This window comes from Lithobates pipiens, unplaced genomic scaffold (genome assembly GCF_037356315.1).
Source record: "Lithobates pipiens isolate NorthernLeopardFrog02 unplaced genomic scaffold, aLitPip1_a1.2 Scaffold_18, whole genome shotgun sequence".
Taxonomy (NCBI): domain Eukaryota; kingdom Metazoa; phylum Chordata; class Amphibia; order Anura; family Ranidae; genus Lithobates; species Lithobates pipiens.
In genome coordinates, this window is record NW_027507758.1 from 388,795,637 (window position 1) to 388,819,339 (window position 23,703).

General features: G+C 43.1%; 1 protein-coding gene across 1 annotated transcript in view; it reads left to right on the forward strand.

Moving 5' to 3' along the window:
• Positions 1–23,703, forward strand: part of TINAG (tubulointerstitial nephritis antigen) — a 157,169-nt gene that overhangs the window by 59,532 nt on the left and 73,934 nt on the right. Inside the window, exons 5-6 of the mRNA XM_077487814.1 lie at positions 9,842–9,965; positions 23,101–23,251. Of these exons, the coding sequence (XP_077343940.1) occupies positions 9,842–9,965; positions 23,101–23,251 (275 nt within the window). The remainder of the gene's footprint in view (positions 1–9,841; positions 9,966–23,100; positions 23,252–23,703) is intronic.

Consider the following 23,703-nt stretch of genomic DNA (forward strand, 5'->3'; position numbering starts at 1 on the left):
CAGTAAGGAATGGCATACACTCTACAACCAATTCGTATCAGATACTCCTTACTGCCAATTTATATCAGATTCATCTCATACATTTTTGAGCTGATTCGTGTCAAATGCATTGCAGAGGCTGACTCTGCCAACTCACTGCATGTCCACGTAGTTGTACCTTCGAGATCGGTCGTATATCTTCATCGATTGTCCCACGCTCGGACCGCTACACACTCGCTGTCGCAGGTAGGACTTTGTTGTTACCGCTCTTCTAAACTCCAATAGTTACCTTATCATGTTCGTTTTGCAAAGTCGCACTTACGCCACCATAAGTCTATGTCATCTTTCATGTATTTCATCCTTTCTACCCAACGCGGGTTTACTCGAGCCGATCACTTCACGGTCGATGCGGTCAAATCCGACATTCAAGCCCCTTACTCACCTCGCATCTACGGCCAATTCGAAATCTAGTCGCAACTTCGCTTCTATGTTTCGGATCCTCGGCAATTACAAGCCCCTTCAACCGTCATCGCCATTTAGTTGATTCGAACCCAGCCATATCATCGGCAATACGGTCAGATCTGTCATACGAACCCCGTAGTCACCTCACATCTACGGCCAATTCGAAATCTAGTCGCAACTTCGCTTCTATGTTTCGGATCCCCGGCAGTCACAAGCCCCTTCAACCGCCATCACCATTTAGTCGATTCAAACCCAGCCATATCATCTGCAACACTGACAGATCTGTCATACGAGCCCTGTAGTCACCTCGCATCTACGGCCGTTTCGAATCTAGTCGCAACTTCGCTTCTATGTTTCGGATCATTGACAATCACCAGCCCTTTCAACCACCATCACAATTCAATCAATCCGAACCCAGCCATATCCTCAGCGATACGGTCGGATCCCATATACGAGCCTCTCAGTCGCATCTACGGAGGATTCGAGTTTAGTCGCAGCGTCGGCGCAACGATTCCAGTCCTTGCCAAACGCAACCAAGCCGAATCCTGTTGCATCACCGACTCAAATGAGTCAAATCTTTCGCAGACTATTCCATAGCTATAGCCCAGTTCAAACTAGTCACATCGACTGTACGAATTCAGCAGTACTTACATTTGACCTTCTCAGTCTATCCATACATTATCGTACACAATTCTCTCCACCAATTTGCTCAGTATTGCGCACGGTCATTCCTACATAATCACATTTCCTCTATAACCTTTCTTTCGCCTTTCAACAAAGCTGCGTTCTTGCAATCGCTGCAAGTCTTTCTGCATTTGGCTCAAAACTGCCAATCGTCTCCAGTAGCAACACTGCTGTTCACCTCATACCTACACACTTATAAATCCGCAAACATTGCTTTCACCTTTCAAATAAAGCTGCTTCCTTGCAATCGCTGCGAGCATCGATGCAATGGCTCAATACGGCCACTCATCTCTAGTAGCAAAACGGCTGCTCTCCTCATTCCTACACACTTCTATTTAAATTTATAGATTCAAATAAAGCTGCTTTCTTGCAATGGCTTAATACGGCCACTCATCGTCTCCAGTAGCAACACAGCTGTTCACCTCATTCATTCATTCATTCATTCATTCTCACCTCATAATTCAATTTATAATTCAAATAAGGCCGCTTCCTTGCAATCGCTGCAAGCATTTCAGCAAATGGCTCAAACTGCCACTCATCGTCTCCAGTAGCAACACGGCTGCTCATCGTTTTCTCTGTCGCTTTCCCCTTTTAGGCCAGTTAGTACACCAGTTAGTCCACCCTGCACCAGGTTTGGACAGTATCTTCCAAAAAAAAAAAAAAACCCATTGTCGAGGGCTTGCATCTTCACCAGGGGGCCAGCTTTGCCCCAAACAGCTCTTTGCATTCCCCATTGTCAAAACAAAATTCTCATGTCACCTTACTACAGGCTCCCGGTCAACTCAGTTCTCGCCTCCAACCAGTCAACTTCACAACTAGTGCATAAAGTTAGGTGTGTAGTTCAATGGGATTCCCCCTTTCTCTTAAACACTCTTTCACTACATATTTTTACTTCACATACAGAATTTGACCTGCTCCTGAGGCGTTAGCAACTGTCACATACTTCTGTGCACTTCACTCTGTTTTCGAAGCACAAGCCTTCAATACGCAGACAAGGTCGCCTAATCTCCATACTTGCTGGCAGTGCAAGCATTAGTAGACCGAACCCACGTCAATTAACTACAGATCGCAACATTCCTACTTAGTATACCAGACTTCAGCTACCCACCCCAGTCCGCCCTGGGGCGCTCTGGTTCATTAGTCTGTGCCGAGCACAGACTGACACCCGAGCTATCGGTTACCTAGCCAGTCACCTCCTGGCTCACCTCGGTTGTTACGCATTCTTTTGAGTTTTCTAAAGTCACACTCAACAGCGCTCAAGCGCAAACCAACTGTCACTATGTCTGTCGTTCCTTGTCCTATTCTTCTTGTTTCCTTCCGCCTTTCATCTTATCTACCCAACGCAACTATCCCCTCCTACCTTTGCAACTTACCTCAAACATACGCACCCCCCCCTTGCTTTTAGTTGACGCCATGTCGCAGGCAGACAGTGAGGACTTTGCCTCAGCCCTGCCATCACCCTTTACGGGCTCAGCAAGCGGCGGTTTACAGTCTCACAAGAGCTTGGACCAATTAAAAAAATAAAAATAAAAAAAATAATAAAAAAAATAATAATAAAAAAATAAATAAAAATAAGCTCATAGCAGAACGGTGTCGCAGGAGTAAATCCTACCCTGCTGCAGCCAGGAAACCAAGCCTTTAGGCTACTGTTTCCACCGCCAGTGGCAGCCCTTCCAGGCACCACTTCAGTCTATCTTCTTTGCGACTACTCAGCTGCACTCCTGGGTAACCACACTGTCAGCAGCAGTCGCCGAAGTCCAAGCAGAGTGACAGCCCTGGAGGTACGCCCAGCCGTGCCCCTACCAGCTCCAGTCACCACCGTCATTCCGGTACCTTCACTTACAGATACACCCAACTTCTGCACCATCGTCTTCCCTGCACACCTTGTCCTAGCAGGGCATCTAGGAGGACATCTTGGATGACAACGACGTTAACTTAGCATCCCTCCTCATAGCAGTACACAACTTGGCCTAGAACAAATCATATTCGCGGGGAGATGTCTCCGTCATCCTGAAGGCCAGAGACCCTTTACTTAATCGCAAGCTCACTGTCACAGAGTTTGTGCGGGCCTTGGGGACAGTCAGAGACATGCTAGGCAGAGCAACCCCAACAGGAGGGTAGAATTGGACCCGTATCTGCACGCAGCAGGTCACAAGTATGCAGGGTGCCCATCCTTTGACTATCACTGCTCATTTTCAGCCAAGGCAGCAGCCAGACTCAAGGGGATCTTTTACCTCCCATCTTTTAGTGTTTCTCTTCCAGGCAAAGACCCTGACTAAATCCTTAAATTAAGATGTGCCAGCTATAGCAGATCTGCCCATGAGAGTCGATTTTCTCACAAATTGGAATGGCATGCCAATGTGTATTCCCTCAGCATCTCTCTTCATCTCAGGTAGTCATGGTCACCGCAGCCTCCACAGGTCCTCGCCTCAATTTTGGCCAAATTGGGTTTATAGGGCCATAGCCGTCAGAAATCCTCTTGATTCCTGGGTTCAGTTAGTCCTCCTCTTTGTTCGACCTCTACCCCATTGTCGCAGCAGCTCAAGTCTGGTGCAACAACTGGGCAGGACAAACAGTGACGTTCACCACAGACAACCAAGCTACAGCCAGTATTATAAATAAAGGAGCTGGCCATTGTGGCCTTCTTGTGCAGGCTGGTGCCACTATCCCCACAGCACCAATCTAACGTCCTATGCGTCCACATCCCAGACAAACGCAATAATCTGGCCGACGCACTACCCGTTAACTTTGCTTCGTTGTTTTTTGCAGGAACCTGGAACCGACCCGACCATGTCTCTTATCCCACACTGGTCGTAGCTAACCTCGGATTCAAACAACACTTTCACGATGCTACCTGCCTTATTAATCTTTCATTATCTCACAACACCCTGAAGGCCTACCGGGCAGCCTAGAGGTTCTATGTCAGGTTACTAGCCTCAAACCCCAGAGCAATACCAAGAGTTCTCCATCACATCCTGGTCTTCATATTATGCCACCGCACACAGTTGGCATTGTCACACAATACCTAAGACCCCACTCAGCTGACATCCAGTATTTCATCCCCTTATGAGATCCTAACAAACCGTCTTGTTCGCCGCCCATACGGTCAAGACCATGTTGTGTGGTATTCACAGGCAATGACCCCAAATCAGTATCAAACGGCTACCCGTCACCAGCGCCATATTCCGAGACATGTCTTTCATCCTGTCACATTCCCCTTTTGGCTAAATTCAGCCTGGTCCTTCAAGCAGCCATCTACCTGGCTTTCTACAGCTTCTTACGCCCCAGTGAATACTGTCACCATCCCAGTTGTAAAGTGTTACGTAGACACCACCTCACACGCCATCAGACTTCATCTTGCTCCTCAGCGTGTCCAAAACACAATAGTCCGGTCCAGGGGTTGACATAAAACCTTTCCAAACTCTCAAAGCCTGGTGCCCCGTGTCCATCCTAGATCAATTTTTGGCCCATATGTTTGATCCCTCGCAGGACAGCCCATTACTACCGTTCTCGATTAGTACCCCAGGCAGCAACCAGTTTATTAGTCACGTCAGGTTCCTTTTGAGCAAATTAGGCCAGGACCTTGGTCATTTTCTTGGACATTCTTTCGCATTGGAGCAGCATCAGCAGCCTCACGAATCGGGGTCCCAGTCCACGTGATCAAAGATGGGCAGGCGGGAATCCACCTGCTTTTCTCGATACATCTCCAATCCACAAGTGGAAATGTCCTGAGCCTTCAGAAACTTTGCCCCGTAGTGTCTTGTTGTACATAAATTAATAATTACCTCCCTACACCAAATCTTTTGCGGCCTTCTCTTGGCATATCGCCCAGCAGAGCAGGGCTCACCGCCCAGCTCACCAGGGCTTACCTTACAGCAGACCAAGGGCACAACTCAGGTCTATTTTATGTTGTTAGTCTTGTGACGTGTTTATGTGTTCTTTCATATCTCTTACAGCGGAGGGCTCCGACCATAAATATATATATTTGTATTTTTTTTTTTTTGTCAGAGACTTCACTTGGAAATACGATACCCTAACAACAAGACCTGAGGTGTGCCTTGGCCTAGCTGGTCAGTACGCCTGAAAGAGGGCAAAAAAGACATGAAAGTATGTGTGATAAGAAAGCTTGATGAAGGTTGGTAACAATCCATCTAGTGGAGTAGCGCACATCCAGATGGCTTCAGTATACAGATCCAGTATGTATCAACTATAACAGGAGGTAAACCAACATCCCATGACTTGATGAAAAGAAAGAACCCCTGTTTGAAACCTGTGAAACTGCCCAGAACCCAAATAAATGTCCCGTAAATTATTTGGATTAAGCCTAATTTCCAAGAAAACCCAGACATGAGTTTGGACACTACTGTTTGCAGTGAGAGGATACGTGGGGGAAAGGGAGCAAGGGCTGACCCAAGGAGCCTCTGTGAAATTGCAGAGAAGATTGAACACTTCACACTGAACACCAGTTAAAAAGCTCTGTGAACTTTATATGAACCCCTGGCCTGTCTGTCTATTCTTTGTATGGGGAAGTTTGAGAGGGTGAGCCACAAAAAATGGATGAACTGACAAGTGTTTGCAGGGGTCTGAAGTGCTGGATATCTGGTAGATATGTACGATAGTGTTTGCGGATAAGGCCAATGCTGTGGCAATACACATCATAAAACATGGAGAAAACAGATACGCAGAAAACTGGTCCCACGTGATTAAAATCGGGTTGTGCTTCTGCTTGTAACCTGACAACCGAGTCGGAGTCCTCCTGAACAGGGGATGGACGACCAGACTCCATCCTAGGGAATAAGTCTCATGGTATGATTCAGCATACCCAAAGTGACTAAGCCCCCCTTTTGAACAGGCTGGGGATCGGACAAAAAATGTATGTTCCGATGTACCTGACCAGTTCCCCAGGCAACCTCGCAAAGACAAGATTAGAGCCAAGAGTGGAACCCAGAATAATGATGACATTTGACCCAGACCTACCACTTTGTGGGCCGTCAAGGGGACAATGGCTCAGCACACACCCTGCGAGAGACTGCAGATCCCTTGGTGGTAACCAGGGTCTCCACGTGACAGGAATTAACTAATTGAATTGATGCCTGACCCCCCTGAAGGTACCCAAGGTCCATGCATTTATGTGCTTGGCAAAGGTTTTCGAAGCAAGGACTGCTTTTGACACAAGAGTAAGCCCAGTGGTGAAACAACATCAGCACCATTTAGCTTGCCCTACCAGCATGCAGGTCTGGAAGTAGCTTAAAACATTGGTGATATCAGCTTGGATAGCCAATACTTCCCCCCCCCCCCCCCGACTGCAGAAAGTGCTGAACCATAAAATCCACGGATGAGTACTTCAATGAAAATGTTTGCATGGGAAAGAGGGCAGGCAAAATGTAACAAACGATACCGGAAACTTGCCACTGGACACCCCCGGTGTCCAGTGGCAAGATACTACATACGAAAGACTCTGACGAGATAGTGATGAGGCCTGCGTGCAGGCCTGAAAATCCTCCAGCAGAGGCTGTCTAGAGACTGGGGATGGGAGATTCCAACACAGCCCCTGACAAGAAACATACTTGGCTCAGACATATTAAATCAGAAGGCTTGACAAGACCGGTGAACTAAGGGGATTCTGATCTTGCCCGCTGGAATGTAGGAAGAGCAGGAGCTGGGGGTGCGCTGAACCCCGCCTCTGATCGAGCAAGCTTCGATCACCTCCAACCTGTCTTACAACCATATCAGGCTGGGGAGAGCATATTTGCCCACCTGAATCTGCGTTAAAGAATACTGCCCAGAACATGTTCCATGCTGGTGAATGGGAGTAGCTGGGACAGAATTGAAAACAATCCGGGGCATACTGGCTTCCCCGCTGAGGCCAGGAAAGGAAAAAACCCTGTGACAAAGCTCCACTGTGTGCTTAAATATTGACTGACTCATGATGGAGTTGGTCTAGAGTGGCAGTCATCATCAGGTTTATTCAAGAGCTGTGGTCTTGCTATGCTCTGAAACCCCACGTGGGGTTGAAGGGATGAACATGAATTAGCTGCTTCTGAAACGTGTGGCATGCCTAAACCCAAGGACACACAAACTAGAGAAAGTGACAACAGATTTACCAGACACGAGAACAACACCCCCCCCCCACCTACCTGAGTATAAAGACAGTAATGACAAGACCGCAGCGCTTGAATGAATCCGATGATGACTCCCACCCTAGTGTATGTAGTAAGTGAGCTAGAGTAACCTGCAGCACAAAGACAGGTAATTAAAACTTAATACTCAGGGCCAGTGTACCCACAGACCATAGTGGGTAGTCGTACAGGGGTAATGAAATTAACGTGCATCGTATAACGTATGGTATATGGACGAGAAAATTGTGGTCAACAATCATTTAAAAACGAAAACCTCAACCCATAAGGATCTGTAGACATGACCAGATCCTGAGATGTGAGCACTAGCTAACTAATTTTAAAGGCAGAGTATCTGTTTGGGACTTTATATGAGGTAAAGACCATTTAGGTCATATAGCTCCATCCCTATCTATTGGAAACATCATAAGGGAAAAGGGGCAAGGGAAACATTTGGGACTTTATATGATGCATGCAGTCTCCAGGGATAACCAACTATCAATAATAGAATTACTTAAATACGTACATTGGAACCATATTCAATAAAATAACATAAATAAATGATAGTGGTACTGTAACCTCTGGATAGAATCTGGAATACGCCTGAGCATATATGTAGTACACAATCTCAGAGAAAACCTACTATCAATGGTTATAATATAGTTCTAGTTATTATAATACAGTAGGACCATAATTAGTAAAATAGAAAAAAATGTAATAAGTAATAAAACCCATACATTCATCTATATACACATACATATTAGTCATTTACATATCAAACAGTATTTACAATGCTGGTAAAGCTCTCCAAACTTGCTGGTCAGCCATAAATTATTAGGAAAGAGACCCTGGGTAAAGTATCTCAATCCTATACCACAAGATTAAATATAAAAAATATAAATATAATATATAAATCCAGACACGGCTTCAAATAACTTGACGCGTTTCGTGGTTTGGTAGTACCACTCATCAGGAGAAAGCACATGGTAACAATCTGGAATGAGATAGCAAGCACGTGGTAACAATTTGGAATGAGATAAGCAAGCAAATGGTAACAATCTAGATTGAGATAGCAAGTACATGGTAACAATCTGGAATGAGATCTGTAAGGATCTGTAGACATGACAGATCCTGAGATGTGAGCACTAGCTAACTAAACCCAGGTATACAAAGAAACCTGAACAAAAGGTATGATGAGACATGGAAACAAACGAAGATGAAATGGCTATTGGTGTATGCCAGAACTGCATGCCATCAACATGCTAAGATAGAGCATGCTATGACAGAAACACGCTATGACAGAAACATGCTATGACAGGAACACGCTATGACAGAAACACGTGTGACAGAAACTGCTGTGACAAGACCGCTATGACTGGAGCACACTATGACTGGAACATGCTGTGACAGAAACTGCTATGACAGGACTGCTATGACTGAAGCACACTATGACTGGAACACGCTATGACTGAACCTGCTATGACAGCAACCGATATGACAGCACTCGTTATGACAGAACCACTAAGACAAAAACACACTATGGCAGAGCACGGTATGACTGAACACGCTATGACTAAACATGCTATGACTGGAACATGCTATCACTGAACACGATATGACAGCCCCGCTATGACTGAACATGTTATGACAGCCCTGCTATGACTGGAACACACTTTGACTGAACACTCTATGACTGAACACATTATGACAGTAACTATATAATGTCCGGCAAGTGGCAATATATTACATTTTTGTTCTTGGGTTACATATACTTTAACCACTTGCTGCCCGCCATATACAGTAGCAGAATGACAGCGCCAAAGTGGTTGTGATATCCTGACTGGACGTCATATGATATGATTAGGATAACATAGCCGGCGCGTGCCCATGGGGGCACACAGTGCAGCGTTTGGAGGTGCTTTGTGTCAGTCTGACAGCTGATCATCGTGTGAACCAGGAAGTGTTGGTAAATGGCTTTCCTCGGTTCACGCTGACAGGGAGAGCCAAACGGTGGCTCTCCCGGTCAGAGGGGGAGTCTGTTCTGATAATCAACACACTGATTATCAGCACGATGCCCATCAGCTGCCAATCAATGCCCAACACCTACCAGCCTGTCCCCATAAACAACTGTCGATGCCCATAACAGTACTGATCAGTGCCAATCAGTGCCCAAAAAAGGGCCAATCAGTGCCCCATCAGTAATGCTTGTCAGTGCCCCATCAAAGTAACAATCAGTGCCACTCAGTAATGCCTGTCAGTAGCTCCTCATCAGTGCTGCTTATACAGTGCCACCTATCAATGCTGTCAGTGCAGCCTATCAGTGCCGTCAGTGCTGCCTATCAAATACCACCAAAAGAAATCTCTATTTGTGGGAATAAAATGTTAAATATTGAGTTTGGGTACAGTTTTGCATGACTGCGCAATTGTCATTCAAAGTGTGACAGCGCTGAAAGCTAAAAATTGTCCTGGGCAGGAAGGGGGGAAATCTTGGTATTGAAATGGTTAAAGACAGCAATACATGGCTATTATTGGTGATTTGCAATCAATCATTTTTCCTTATCATAACCTTCATTTCTTAACAGCTGCCTGTTTTATTTTAGGTTCGAGTCTCATTGGATGAGGAATTTCCATTGTATTTTGTTTCTTCATATAAATGGCCTCAGTATATTCACAGGCCTTTGGATCAAAAGAATTGTGCAGCATCCTGGGCATTTTCAACAGCAAGTAATACATAATATACTTTATTACTTTATATTATTTATTGCAAAGGTAAATAAATTATAAGAATTGAATTCTCATCAGCTCATATATATATATATATATATATATATATATATATATATATATATATATATATATATATATATATATATATATAAATAATATATCCAAAAAGAAATGAGAGGAAAATTCTTCTTATGCCGTGTACACACGGTCGAACTGTTTGACGTACTTAGTCCGTTGAAACACATTTCAGCGGACAATCCGCTCGTGTGTGGGCTTCAGCGGACTTTTTCAGCGTGCAGTCCGGAGTACTAAGAATTTCGGATTTTCCAAAAATCTGTCCGTCGTACTTTGGTTTCAGCGGACAATACGGTCGTCAGTATGCTAGTTCGATGGACTAAGAATGGCGCATGCCCAGAAAGGATTTACACGGCGGAAGGGTGCTTTGCTGTGTCTTGGACTTCCTATTTCTAGTCCCGTCGTACGTGCTGTACAAGTCATCGCGCAAGCTTTCGACGGACTGTTTGTGCATCCGTGTGTGGTCAAGTCCGTTCAGTGGAAAGTACGACGGATTGTCTGTCGGATTGTATGACGGACTAAGTACGTCAAACAGTTTGACCGTGTGTACGCGGCATTAGATAATTAATGCCAGATTTAGTGTCCCCATTGTAAGATTTTCCCTCTATTCCTGCCCCGGTGATTGTAAACTTATGGATTTCCCATCACTTTCTCTCCCAATCACGAGGACAATAAAGCCCCCCAAGCAGGTACACAGACAACAACCAGCAGGTACACAGACAACAATAAAAACTTGACAGTTCTATCATAAATAAAAAAGTTTTGATTTTCACAATTTGTTTTTTTCGGTCAAAGCAGGAATGGTAGTTTAATGTGTGCCTTTAAGAACCACTCTATTGAACGTTTTCACCTTATTGTATGTGAAATGCTGTGGGAATTTAGTTGCCGATTAGGGAGGAATGACAACGCAACATCTTCCTGGTTTGGCCATTGAGAGAGCAATAACCACATTAGGTGAGATGAGTAGATGTTGTTGGTGAATTTTCTCCACCAACAGAATTTATGGTGTGTCATAGACCTAAGACCCTAATGCCACCTACACACAACTGTTTTTTCCGTAAGAATAAACTCTGGTGGTCTTTCCGACAGAGTTCTGCTGAAACAGACTTGCCTACACCTGATCACACCAAAGTCCATTTGTTTAGAATGCGATGACGTACGACAGGACTAGAAAAATGAAGTTCAATAGCTAGTTGCCAATAGCTGCCCTTGCAAAGTTTTTGGTCCGTTGGAATAGCATACAGATATACGGTTTTCCCAATAGGAATTGATTGCGTCGGAAAGATTTAAAACATGTTCTATTTCTAGGTCCATCTGAATTTTTTTCCTTTTCTGCCAGAAAGTCCGGTCGTGTGTACGCGGCATTAGTTGCTCCTGGAGAATGTCCTGTTTCCGTTCAGATACCTGCCACTCTGCTTGGGAAGGGTGATCAATAGTAGACCTATAATTATTAAACACTTAAGGGGGGATTTACTAAAACTGGAGCCCAGAGAATCTGGTGCAGCTGTTAATAGTAACCAATCAGCTTTTAAACTCAGCTTGTTCAATGAAGTTTTGACAATAAATTCCTCTACACACAAGCTGAATATCTGTCAAAATCAGCTGATACAGTAGAAACTGGCCGGCATTTGGCCCGTGTGTACAGGTCAATGTCTGCCAGAAGTCAATTTCACGACTGGCTTCTGTCAAACAAGTATGCTGGAAAACCAGCAGTTAATCGGCATCCCATCAGAGCACTAACCTATGTATTCTGGTGAGGGGGGTGGGGGGGGACAGATGTAGTGCAACTAATAAACCTCTAATAACACCGCACTGTAAAAGATTAACCTAAACCCTATAACTCAAACAATACAAGCATACCCCACTTTTAAGTACACAATGGGGTTTATTTATTAAAGCTGGAAAGTGCAAAATCAGGCTCACTTCTGCATAGAAACCAATGCGCTTCTAACCCCAGCTTGTTCAATGAATCTTTGGTAATAAAACCCGGAAGCTCATTGGTTTCTATACAGAAGTGAGCCTGATTTTGCACTTTCCAGCTTTAGTAAATAAACCCCATTGTGTACTTAAAAGTGGGGTATGCCTGTAATAAATAGTGATAAATATGTGTTTTAACAAATAATATATAATAGTGAAAACAATCATGCTGCCTCCTTTATAAGAAATATATATCTCCCATGAAATCAAATAAATGTTAATAGATTCTAAAAGGCTCTAAAACAATGCTAGAATTTCAAAGCATGAAGTGTTAAAGTTCATTAAAACGTACGTGCAAAATTCCCACACAATCTAACTGCAAATAGCTGTGTTCCAATCGTGCACGAAAGGTGATGTGATTATCCCACTCCAAGTGCTCACCCTATGTGCGTCTCACTCACCACATGGTTATGCCTTATATATACTGTAAATGCTCGGCATAAATTGCTCAGAATGCACCATTCCTTTGGAAGAGTCTTCCCATACACTGAGAATGATAATCCAGTGGTTCCTCAGATATTGTGCAAAGAAAAGGGAACTCACATAGTGTATTGCTATAAAAAACATTAAAATGTATTAAACATCCAAAAACTACTCAGAAACATAAAGATGTCAAAGACATATCATACATCTCAGCTGATCACTTAGCAGTGCAATTGACTTTCCCACAGATCCTTAGTAACACCTCCAGGATAATGTGTTGTGTCAATACAGATTGCCTTGCAGCTACATCTTGATGCATTTTATTCATAGATTTTTTTTCAAAGGGCAAAGCCGCATGGCACGGCAACTGTTAGTGCAAAGCTGCAAAATGTCATTTTCCGAGAGATGTGTATTTCATAAAAATTTCAAGCTGTTTTAATGTCCCTAATCAATAGTATTAAATTATATTCTCTTCATTAAATATGATTGTTCTTAGTTTAAAATGCAAATATACATTTATTTTACATCTCATTTTCCCGCTACCTGTTAATAATGAGTTTCTTTGACTATATAATTCCAGCAGTTAGAGTTTTAAAGGGTAGAAAAGTCAAAAGATAGACATTTTTATCTTTTTATTTTCAGCAGTAAATAATTGGAAAAAAAATTAAATCCTTTTTTCCAAACACATCCTATTTGATGGCATGAGCACAGTTAAAGAGGGTTTGCACGCTAACACTAAGCTAAATAAAACTATCATCACTGCCAGTGACATTACCACCCCTCAAGTCAACTTAGTGATAACACACACTAAGATTTCCCAATACTTTTCCAGACCAATGGGAGGACAAAGAGGGAAAATATCTCACCCCAGTGCAAACTCACCATGATGAGACTTTAAGCACTTTAATATTTTTTCACTGTGTATCACATTTCAGAAATTGTTCCACAATTTTAGAATGATATGTTATGAATCAATTTCATTAAATAAATGTGTGGTGTGCTTGGCACAGTAGGCATGCAAGCCGGTATTTCTGTTGCAAGAGTGTTGCTAGACGGTAAATATGCTGATACCAGTCAGTATGCCAGCACTCAAAGTATACTTACCCTAATTGTTTTTAGTTAATGGAATACTGCCCTTTTTTTGAAGAGTGAATGTTAGACAATATTTACACAGTATATACAGTATTTCACACAAGTGAGTACACCCCTCACTTTTCATGTGACCACTCTGAAGAAATTACACTTTGCTACAGTGTAAAGTAGTGAGTGTGCAGCTTGTATAACAGTGTAAATTTGCTGCCCCTTCAAAATAACTCAACACACAGCCATTAATTGGCAACAAAAGTGAGCACACCCCTAAGTGAAAATGTCCAAATTGGGCCCAAAGTGTCAATATTTTTTGTAGCCACCATTATTTTCCAGCACTGCCTTAAAGAGGAGCTGCACAAAAAAAAAAATATTAAAAGCCAGCAGCTACTAATATTGCAGCTGCTGACTTTTAATAATATCACACTTACCTGTCCCAGGTTCCAGCGATGTCGGCGGCAGATGACGAGCGATCGCTCGTCTCACTGCAGCCACCGCCGCCATCCTCTGTCAGGGAATCGGGAAGTGAAGCAAGAGGGCTTCACTGCCCGGTTCCCTACTGCGCATGCGCGAGTCGCGCTGCGCTGGTTCCCCGCTGTGTCTCTGGGAACTGTGTGTTTCCCAGAACACAACGGGGGGGGGGGGGGCGGAGCCATGCGGCGGTGGGCGGAGCCATGCGGCGGTCTGGCCGGAAGTGGGTGCAGTTACCTGGATTATCCAGGTAACTGCACCCCCCTCCCCCCCGAAAGGTGCCGATTGTGGCACCGGAGGGGGGGAGGGATAATACTAGCGGAACTTCCCCTTTAGGGTGAAGAACCGCTTTAACCCTCTTGGGCATGGAGTTCACCAGAGCTTCACAGGTTGCCACCGGAGTCCTCTTCCACTCCTCCATGACGACATCACAGAGCTGGTGGATGTTAGAGACCTTGCGCTCCTCCATCTTCCATTTGAGTGAGTGAGTGAGTGAGTAACTTGTATAGCGCTACCTATGCAAACTGAAATGCTTCAGGGCGCTTTCTTGCCACCAGAGTCCATCTGCGGCTTTGCGTGGTCCTTTACCCTGTAAGGTCCTGACACGCTTATAAACACATAAAACATTGACATACACATATTAAGGCCAATTTTGTTTAGACAAGGTCTAATTAACCTACCTGCATGTCTTTGGAGTGTGGGAGGAAACCCGAGTACCCGGAGGAAACCCACGCAGGCACAGGGAGAACATGCAAACTCCAGGCAGAGGGTGTCGTGGTCGGGATTTGAACCAGCGACCCCATTGCTGCTAGGTGAAGGTGCTAACCACTACACCACTGTGCTGCCCCACAGATAATCAATAGGGTTTAGGTCTGGAGACGTGCTTGGCTAGTCCATCACCTTTACCATCAGCTTCTTTAGCAGTGCAGTGGTCGTCTTGGAGGAGTGTTTGGGGTCTTTATCATGTTGTAATACTGTCCTGCGGCCCAGTCTCTGCAAGGAGGGGATCATGCTCTGCTTCAGTATGTCACTGTACATGTTGGCATTTATGGTCCCCTCAATGAACTGTAGCTCACCAGTGCCGGTAGCACTCATGCAGCCCCAGACCATGACACTTCCACCACCGCGCTTGTTTGTAGACAAGGCACACTTGTCTTTGTACTCCTCACCTGGTTGCTGCCACACATGTTTGACACCATCTGAACCAAATAAGTTTATCTTGGTCTCATCAGACCACAGGGCATGGTTCCAGTAATCCATGTTTTAAGTCTGCTTGTCTGCAGCAAACTGCAGACTTTCTTGTGCATCATCTTTAGAAGAGACTTGCTTCAGGGATTACAGCCATGCAGACCAATTTGATGCAGTGTGCAGCGTATGGTCTGAGCACTGACAGGCTGACCCCCACCCATTCAACCTCTGCAGTAATGCTGGCAGCACTCTATTTCCCAAGACAACCTCTGGATATGACACTGAGCACGTGCACTCAACTTCTTTGGTCGACCATGATGAGGCCTGTTCTGAGTGTAACCTGTCCTGTTAAACCACTGTATGGTCTTGGCCATCATGCTGCAGCTCAGTTTCAGGGTCTTGGCAATCTTCTTATAGCCTAGGCCATCTTTATGTAGAGCAACAATTCATTTTTTTTTCAGATCCTCAGAGTGTTCTTTGCCATGAGGTGCCACGTTGAACTTCCAGTATGAGAGAGTGAGAGCGATAACACCAAAATTAAAACACCTGATTCCCATTCACACATGAGACCTTGTAACACTAACGAGTCCCATTACACCGGGGAGAGAAAATGGCTAATTGGGCCCAATTTGGACATTTTTACTTCGGGGTGTACTCACTTTTGTTGCAAGTGGTTTAGACATTAATGGCTGTCTGTTGAGTTATTTTGAGGGGACAGAAAATTTACACGGTTATACAAGCTGTACACTCACTACTTTACATTGTAGCAAAGGGTCATTTATTTAGTGTTGTCACATGAAAAGATATAAGAAAATATTTACAAAAATGGGAGGATGTACTCACTTTCGTGAGATACTGTGTATATGTGTGTGTGTGTATATATATATATATATTGATAATATATCTATCTATCACTTTTTTAAACATTTTTGTATGCTATGGGTAAGGCTGTGCAGCATTTGTAGTATTGTGTCTTTCTACATGTAGCCGATAAAGGATTTGCTACTGTGGGAACACCATAGCCAGAGCACTGTTCCCCAGAGTCTCCAGATTCAATATAGCAGTAAAGCTTGGTTAAACCTATTTCTCTTGCACTTAAATTGTGCTTCAAGTGCCATATTAGCTGATGTTTTGCACCATTCTTCTATCTATTCAGGAGGGGTTGTGTGTTAGCATTACCATTAATCTACCACTTACAATTAACCCTTATTACTTAACCTACACCTTAAAGTCTCCCTTAACCTAAGCATGAAAACAATTAAACTTTCACCTATCCTTAAAAATGTTGCCCCCAATCTCTGACTTAACCCTCAAAAGTGAAGTGCAGCTTTTTATCTCTTTATAGTTTGGTATCCAGGCATGTTATGGTTTTCCACTGCTTTTTGATAAGAAATGCCTTAAAAGAGAGGGGAAAGTCTTATCAGGTTTGTTGCCAAGTGTTGATTACAGTAGATCTAACTCTGGTGTTATTGGACTGCAAAGTCAGAAGCTGTTGGGAGATATCTATAAAACTGCATATATATTTCTGTGACACAAAATGGGCTTTAACCTTAACCTATTCTTTACATGTTGACCTCCTAACCTAAAATGTTAACCTCAATATTAAAAGAGGGACAGTTCCCTTTCTCCCCCCCCCCCATAAAAAAGTGTAACTTTTAACCCTTGTACACACGGTCTGACATTCCGACCACAAAATCCGTCTGATTTTTTCCGACGGATTTTGTCCGAAACTAGTGTTGCATACACACTGTCGGACAAAGTTATCGGAAAAGCCGATCGTTCGGGAACATGATGACGTTTGTTCATTGCGGCGGGACTACGTTCAGGCTAGTAGCCAATAGCTTTGGTCTTGTAATTTGATCTGAGCATGCGTGGGACTTTGTCCGATCGGAATTCTCTACAAACGACGGAAAAAGTCAGATGGAGCCCACACATGGTCGGCTTATTCGACAACAGAGTCCGATTGGACATTTTCCGTCGGAATGTCCGACCATGTGTACAAGGGCTAATAAAAGCCATTCTAGCCAAGCATATACAAATATGTTTCCTCACAGACTTGGGCCTTCATCCATGGGCCCACAGAAATGCATACCTGTGTTTGTGCCATTGCACATCAACACATTACCCCAGCATGGAGACGGAACTTTCAAAAACAGTACCTGGTTTCGTTATAACAATCAGGAGCTGGGAGAACTGGCATTTGATCATGTAATCACTGATTTAGGCAATCTTGCATCTCACTTATCTGTGAGGAAGAAAAGATATTGTATGTTTTCTGCTATTTAGAAGAGAAGTCTGTGAAACAGTCTGTAAAAAAATCTTAAAATAATAAATAAGACCTTATGCACACAGATTCTGGGAGCCCAAACTAAAAATATACTCAGCGTAAAATTCTCTGCATTTTCTTTTGCTTTTTGGTAGCGTTTTACTGTTTTTTGGTCAGTTTTAATTTGATAATGAAAACAAATAAAGAGTTATCTTTTAACATTTACAAAACAGAGGATGACTCAATTTATCCTTAAAAAACAAGGTATAACTCATATGAATGCACAAAGTAGCTGCAAAGATATATGTAGCACCGCCTCCTTAAGAGCACGTGCTGGCCACAAGGGGCACTGTCTCTTCTGGCAGGCATGGAACTACAGTCTAGTTGGGTGCTTTAAGTTTATTCTCTCTCGGAGCCGGCCCAGTGGGAGTGTCCTCTTGCTGTGCTTTCTAGGAGAGGGTACTTAAGATTCGGATGTCATATGGTTCGGGGTTCCGGTCCAGAGGTATGTTCTGACTCCATGGTCCTGGTCCTCCTGACCAGCCCCCAGGAAGGCTATGGCCTGGGGTGCGGATCCACCCGACATATTGTCTCGGGGCTGGCTAGCCTGAGGCAAGGAAACTAAAGAAAGATTCCGAGATGGTCCGGTGCCATCTCCGTTAGTTGGAGAGGCCCAGTAACTTCATAGCAATCCAGAGGAGGACTCTTCAGAAGAAGGCCATGTACGGGTTGGCTTCTTAGCAAGAGCCTGGAAGGGCTGAAGTACCTAAGTGAATCCTGTCTTGTGGGTATCGCCAAGCTGGCAGAAAGATCCAGGTATCACATGAGTGTTCCACAAGTGTTAGTTTCCTGCATGTTTTACAACACCATCTGTAGCAGAAACATATTCCTGTATGTTCTACAACAACATCTGTGGCAGAGACTTGTTCCTGAGTAAAGCACCTTGTTGGCTGCTAGGCCTTCTGAGAGAGGGACTATCCAACTTGAGTGAACATCCAGTTGTGAATGGCTATTCTCTGGATTTAGTCAAAGTAAGTCCTTCATTATTAACATTGACACTAAGAGTACCTGAACTTCCTTCCTAACCCTCTGATCCTATTTTAAGAGACTGTTCGTTGTCTACATTTTGCAAATAAAAATCCCTTTATGCGGATCTGTCGTCAGTCTCCAGTTTACTAGGCCATCTACCACGGAAACCCCTAGACACAGATCGAGGAGGAGAAGGTAACGGTAAGCCCAGTCAAACCAACAGCTCCTTTGGGGGTCAGTGTTACAATATATATATATATATATATATATATATATATATATATATATATATATATATATATATATATAAATATATATATATATATATATATAAATATAGTTTTACTAATACATACCAAAGTTGCAAATCTGATGCTAAAGTGGTTCTCCACACTAAAGTGGAAGTTCCGCTCATGTGATCCCTCCCCCTCCTCCGGTGCCACAATCGGCACCTTTTAGGGGGGAGGGGGGTGCAGTTACCTGGATAAGCCAGGTATCTGCACCCACTTCCGGGACAGACCGCCGCAGACCACCGCAGATTCCCCGCCCCCCCGTTGTGTTCTGGGAAACACACAGTTCCCAGGACACAGTGGGAACCAGCAGAGACGCGCAGTAGGGAACGGGGCAGTGAAGCTGCAACGCTTCACTTCCCGATTCCCTGACAGAGGATGGTGGCAGGGGCAGCAGAGAGACGAGCGATCGCTCGTCATCTGCTGCCGACATCGCTGGACCCTGGGACAGGTAAGTGTCCATTTATTAAAAGTCAGCAGCTGCAATATTTGTAGCTGCTGGCTTTTAATATTTTTTTTTTTAAAGGTGCAGAACCGCTTTAAGACTTGTTTTGACCTTCATCTTCAGGGTTGTAGATATACCTCCTGTTTCCTGTCAGTCCCCTTGTATATTCAGACCTTCTTGTTTGTTCCTAATCACTCTGTACTAACTTAGTATGTTTGCATCCCTACTTTGTCCCTGAGACATGAAGGAAGCTGTGTTAATGCAGAGCACAGCATTTTCCTGTAGTCAATCTGTGATGTCAATGGTCCTACATTGCTTGATTGACAGCAGCTGCCTGCAGGAGCCACTGTCATTTGAGCATCCACACATTTAAGACAGCAGTCTCATTCCCACAGCATGAAACTCAGGGAAGAAGAGAACAGCCATGTAACCACCCATAACAAAAGATAAAAAAGGTGTTTGTGTAGTGCAGCTATAAATGTGAACTTTCATAGGTAAGCGGGTGACAAAGTGAGTTTGATAATTAAATAATAGGCTATTTTATTCAGTGGCACCTGCATGTTGCAAATAGAAAAACGGTTAAGGCAAACAGAGCAAAAGGTTCAATAATTACAATTGCACTTACCATTTGGCATTAAAACATCAACAAATGAATTTAACAGTTCACTATCCTTTACCTAGCTAAGCTAATGCCACGTACACACAACCGGACTTTTCCACAGCAAAGGTCTGACGGAACGCATCCACCGGACAATTCAATCATGTGTGGGCTTCATCGGACTTTTGCTGTCTAAAAAGCAGACGGATTTTAGATTTAAAACACGTTTTCGAATCTTTCCAACCGACTCGAGTCCGGTCAAAAAAGCCGTTCGTCTGTATGCTAGTCTGACGGACAAAAACCAATGCTAGGGCAGCTATTGGCTACTGGCTATGAACTTCCTTATTGTAGTCCGGTCGTACGTCATCACGTTCAAATCCATTGGACTTCGGTGTGCTTGTGTGTGGCCAAGTCCGTTTGTTTGGAAAGTCCGTCGGAACTCTGCCAAAAGTCCGTCGGGAAGACCGTCGGACCTAGTGTGCCGGAAAGTCCGGTCGTGTGTACACGACATTACTGTCCCAAACCTGTCCATAGGTGAGCTCACAAACGCTGATTGGAGCCCAGAACAACTGCACAGTGATAGATTCCTTTTAAATGCAATATAGCAAAGCTGGCGATATACTGTATTAGTAAAACTTTTTTTTTACATTTTTATTTTAGGAATGTTTGTGTGTTTTTCGACAATAAAATTCAAAGATGCAGGATGCAGGTTTTTAATAGTGTATATGGTTTCTGTTTGGGAAATTGATTTAATTCCAAAATAAAATGTTGCAAGCAAACAACATTTTTGATGTACTTTCAAGCGCCATTCATCCAATCCAACGTACAAAGAATTTCCATACGATTTTTCATATGTATATTCATACAAATGTTTGTTTAAAAATATACTAGGTATAGCTAGCTTAACAAATGTATTGTCTCTTTGGGATACTACACAATGAAAAAAATAACAGGTGAGTGGTCCCATTGAGATTCACTTTGGATAAAGTCTCTTCGCAGATAGTTTCCTTTATTTAGCAAAGAATACTGTAAAGCAATTGTTTGTATTTATTTCTGCATGCCGCTGAACTTTCCCTGAGTATGCAATACAGTCCTTTCCACTAGTTCCTGATTAGATTAAAAAAATACCTAAGCATATGGCAGTTCTGTGTTGTAGCAGAGGCACTGTAGCATGAGGAACTTCTTTACAGAGCCTACGTGCCACTTACATTGCAGCAGTCTGGACCCCTACTTTTGCTTCTGAGGCAGAGAGAAAAAACAGGTGGAATCATTTCCTATTTCTCTACGCTTTCCTCTAAACCATGAACAAACTGGAATCTTGCTAATCGGTCAAACAGGATGTATCTCTGAAGGCTCTCTTGGCTACCCTCTTCTAGAATGCTCTCTCATTGATCTTCTTCTTCTCAGACTGTTTCAGAACTTTCCTCCCACTTGTGTCTCATGATCTCCACGTTGGCACATGCATCTCCCTGTTTCTATAGAGGACAATTGCAGCTGTCATTTTGGGAAAGTCCAAAGTCAACTGAATTACATTGCTGGTATCTTCTAGTGACCTTTAGTGGCAAAGAACATTTACTGTATATGAAATAGTAAACAATTGCTACCTCATAACATGTCTGCATTGCAAATTAAATTGATTATCTCCTGTAGCTTTTATGCTCTTAAATCAAAAAGAGTTGGTGCTTAGTGTTTGGATCAACATTTTCGTGTGGTGGTGGGAAGACAGACTACAACCTACACTTTAACCATTTCAGCCCCTTTTTACAATTTGAAACTGCATCGCTTTAACTGCCAATTATGCATTTATGCAACGCTGTACCCAAATTTAATTTGCATCCTTTTTTTCGCACAATAGAGCTTTCTTTTGGTGGTATTTGATCACCTCTGCGGTTTTTATTTTTTGAGCTATAAACAAAAAAAGAGTGACAATTAAAAAAAAAAAAAAAACAATATTTTTTAAATTTTTGCTATAATAAATATATCCCCCAAATTAAAAAAAAAATTTCTTCATCAGTTTAGGCCGATATATATTTTTCTACATATTTTTGGTAAAAAAATTGCAATAAGCATATATTGATTGGTTTGCACAAAAGTTATAGTATCTACAAACTATGGGAAAGTTTACACACACAAATCCCCATGCTGGCGCTCATGCACGCGATCGCACCCGCTGGCCACGCGTCCTCTGGCGGCCACTAAGGGGAAGGATGAACCCATACCCATAATGGCTCTCCTGGGATTTCGCCCAGGAGAGCCATTGTGCTGCAATATATCTGCGCCGGGAACCGGTAGTAAACAGCCAGCAATTTTTTCTTTTAACCAGCAAGGCAAAGTTATAATGTGCTAGTATGCATCACATACTTGCAGATTATGTGAAACTTACCTTAGAACAAAGCCCTCCAGCAGCAAGCTGTCACCATTGAAAGGGCTTCCATCTTCACCTGGTCTGCTTTCCAGGTTCGCAGACTCTGGCTGTGTGAGTGGCTGGAGCCGCAAGGCTTACCTATAGGGAAAAATCATTCATTCAGCTCCTAAACATGAATGTATATCCTAGTGGTATCAAACCCTTACAGTCCTGCATGTATAATGCCAATATTTTGATGTCAATACTAACTATTTAAGTTTCATGAGGAAGCCTTAAAAAATGCCTGAATTCGTTCCTCTTTAAACACTAACCTTGTGTTTATGGACTCTGACTTTCTACACCATTATGTACGATGGAACTCATAACAGTCTCTATGAGAAGGATTTACTAAACTGGGAGCGTGTAAAATCTGTTGCTGCTTTGCATAGAAACCAGTCAGCTTCCAGGTTTTAGCCCTTGTACACTTTGGGGTGATATGTCATGCAATGGCAAAGTCGGAGTCGGAGACCGATTTCCAAAAGTAGTTCCTTTGCTACTTTTGGTGACTTAGGAGGTGATTCCAATAGACGTCTGTGCATGAACCACAGATGTCTTTCAAATCACCCCCGAACTTGCACTGAAATGTGGGTTTGAAATTGTGCGAATTCAGCCAAACCCACAAGGGCTTATTGTCAAAGCTTAATTGAACAAGCTGAAGTTAGAAGCTGACTGGATATCATGCCCAGCTGCAGCAAACTTTTGAATGTTCTAGTTTTAGTAACACCCCCCCCCCCCATATGTATTTAAATATATATATTTGTTGTGCTTGAAGTTACATTAGCGTTATGATAGTAGAGATGCAAAAAAAAACCTCTATGGAATTTTTGTAAAAATAAATGATGGCTACTTTTAATATGAATATGTGTTCTTCTTATTGCAGGTGTTGCAGCAGATCGGATAGCAATACACTCTGAGGGACACTACACATCCAACCTCTCTCCCCAACATTTAATCTCTTGTAATGTTCACAATCAAAATGGGTGCAGGGGAGGACACATAGATGGTGCTTGGTGGTTCCTGAGAAAACATGGGTAAATATATTTTAAAATAGAACATATGTGGAACAAATTCTAATTTAAAGTAAACTAAGTAAAATAAATTGATTATAAATTGTTTAAATTTGGTCATAAAAATGTTTATTTCCTTTTTAGGGCTCACTCACATTCATGTAATACATTCTGCATACAGCGTACAGTTTTGTACGTATCTGTATCAGTATCAGTCTATGGGCCCATTTGCACAGCTGAGTATAGCAATGGAAATTTTCTACTGCATATAGCAGCATTAAAAGAAGGGCGCTGCACCTGGTGCCATCCAGCTGGCAGCATATAAGGATTGGCTCTTGGCAGACATGTCAATAACAACAATGAGATTACACACTGCCAGTCTGAATGATACACTAGCAGTGCTTGCACAGAACAAGCTGTGCATGTTCTGCCAGTGAACCAATGACTGATTCAGTCTGTCAGTTGTGCAATTACAC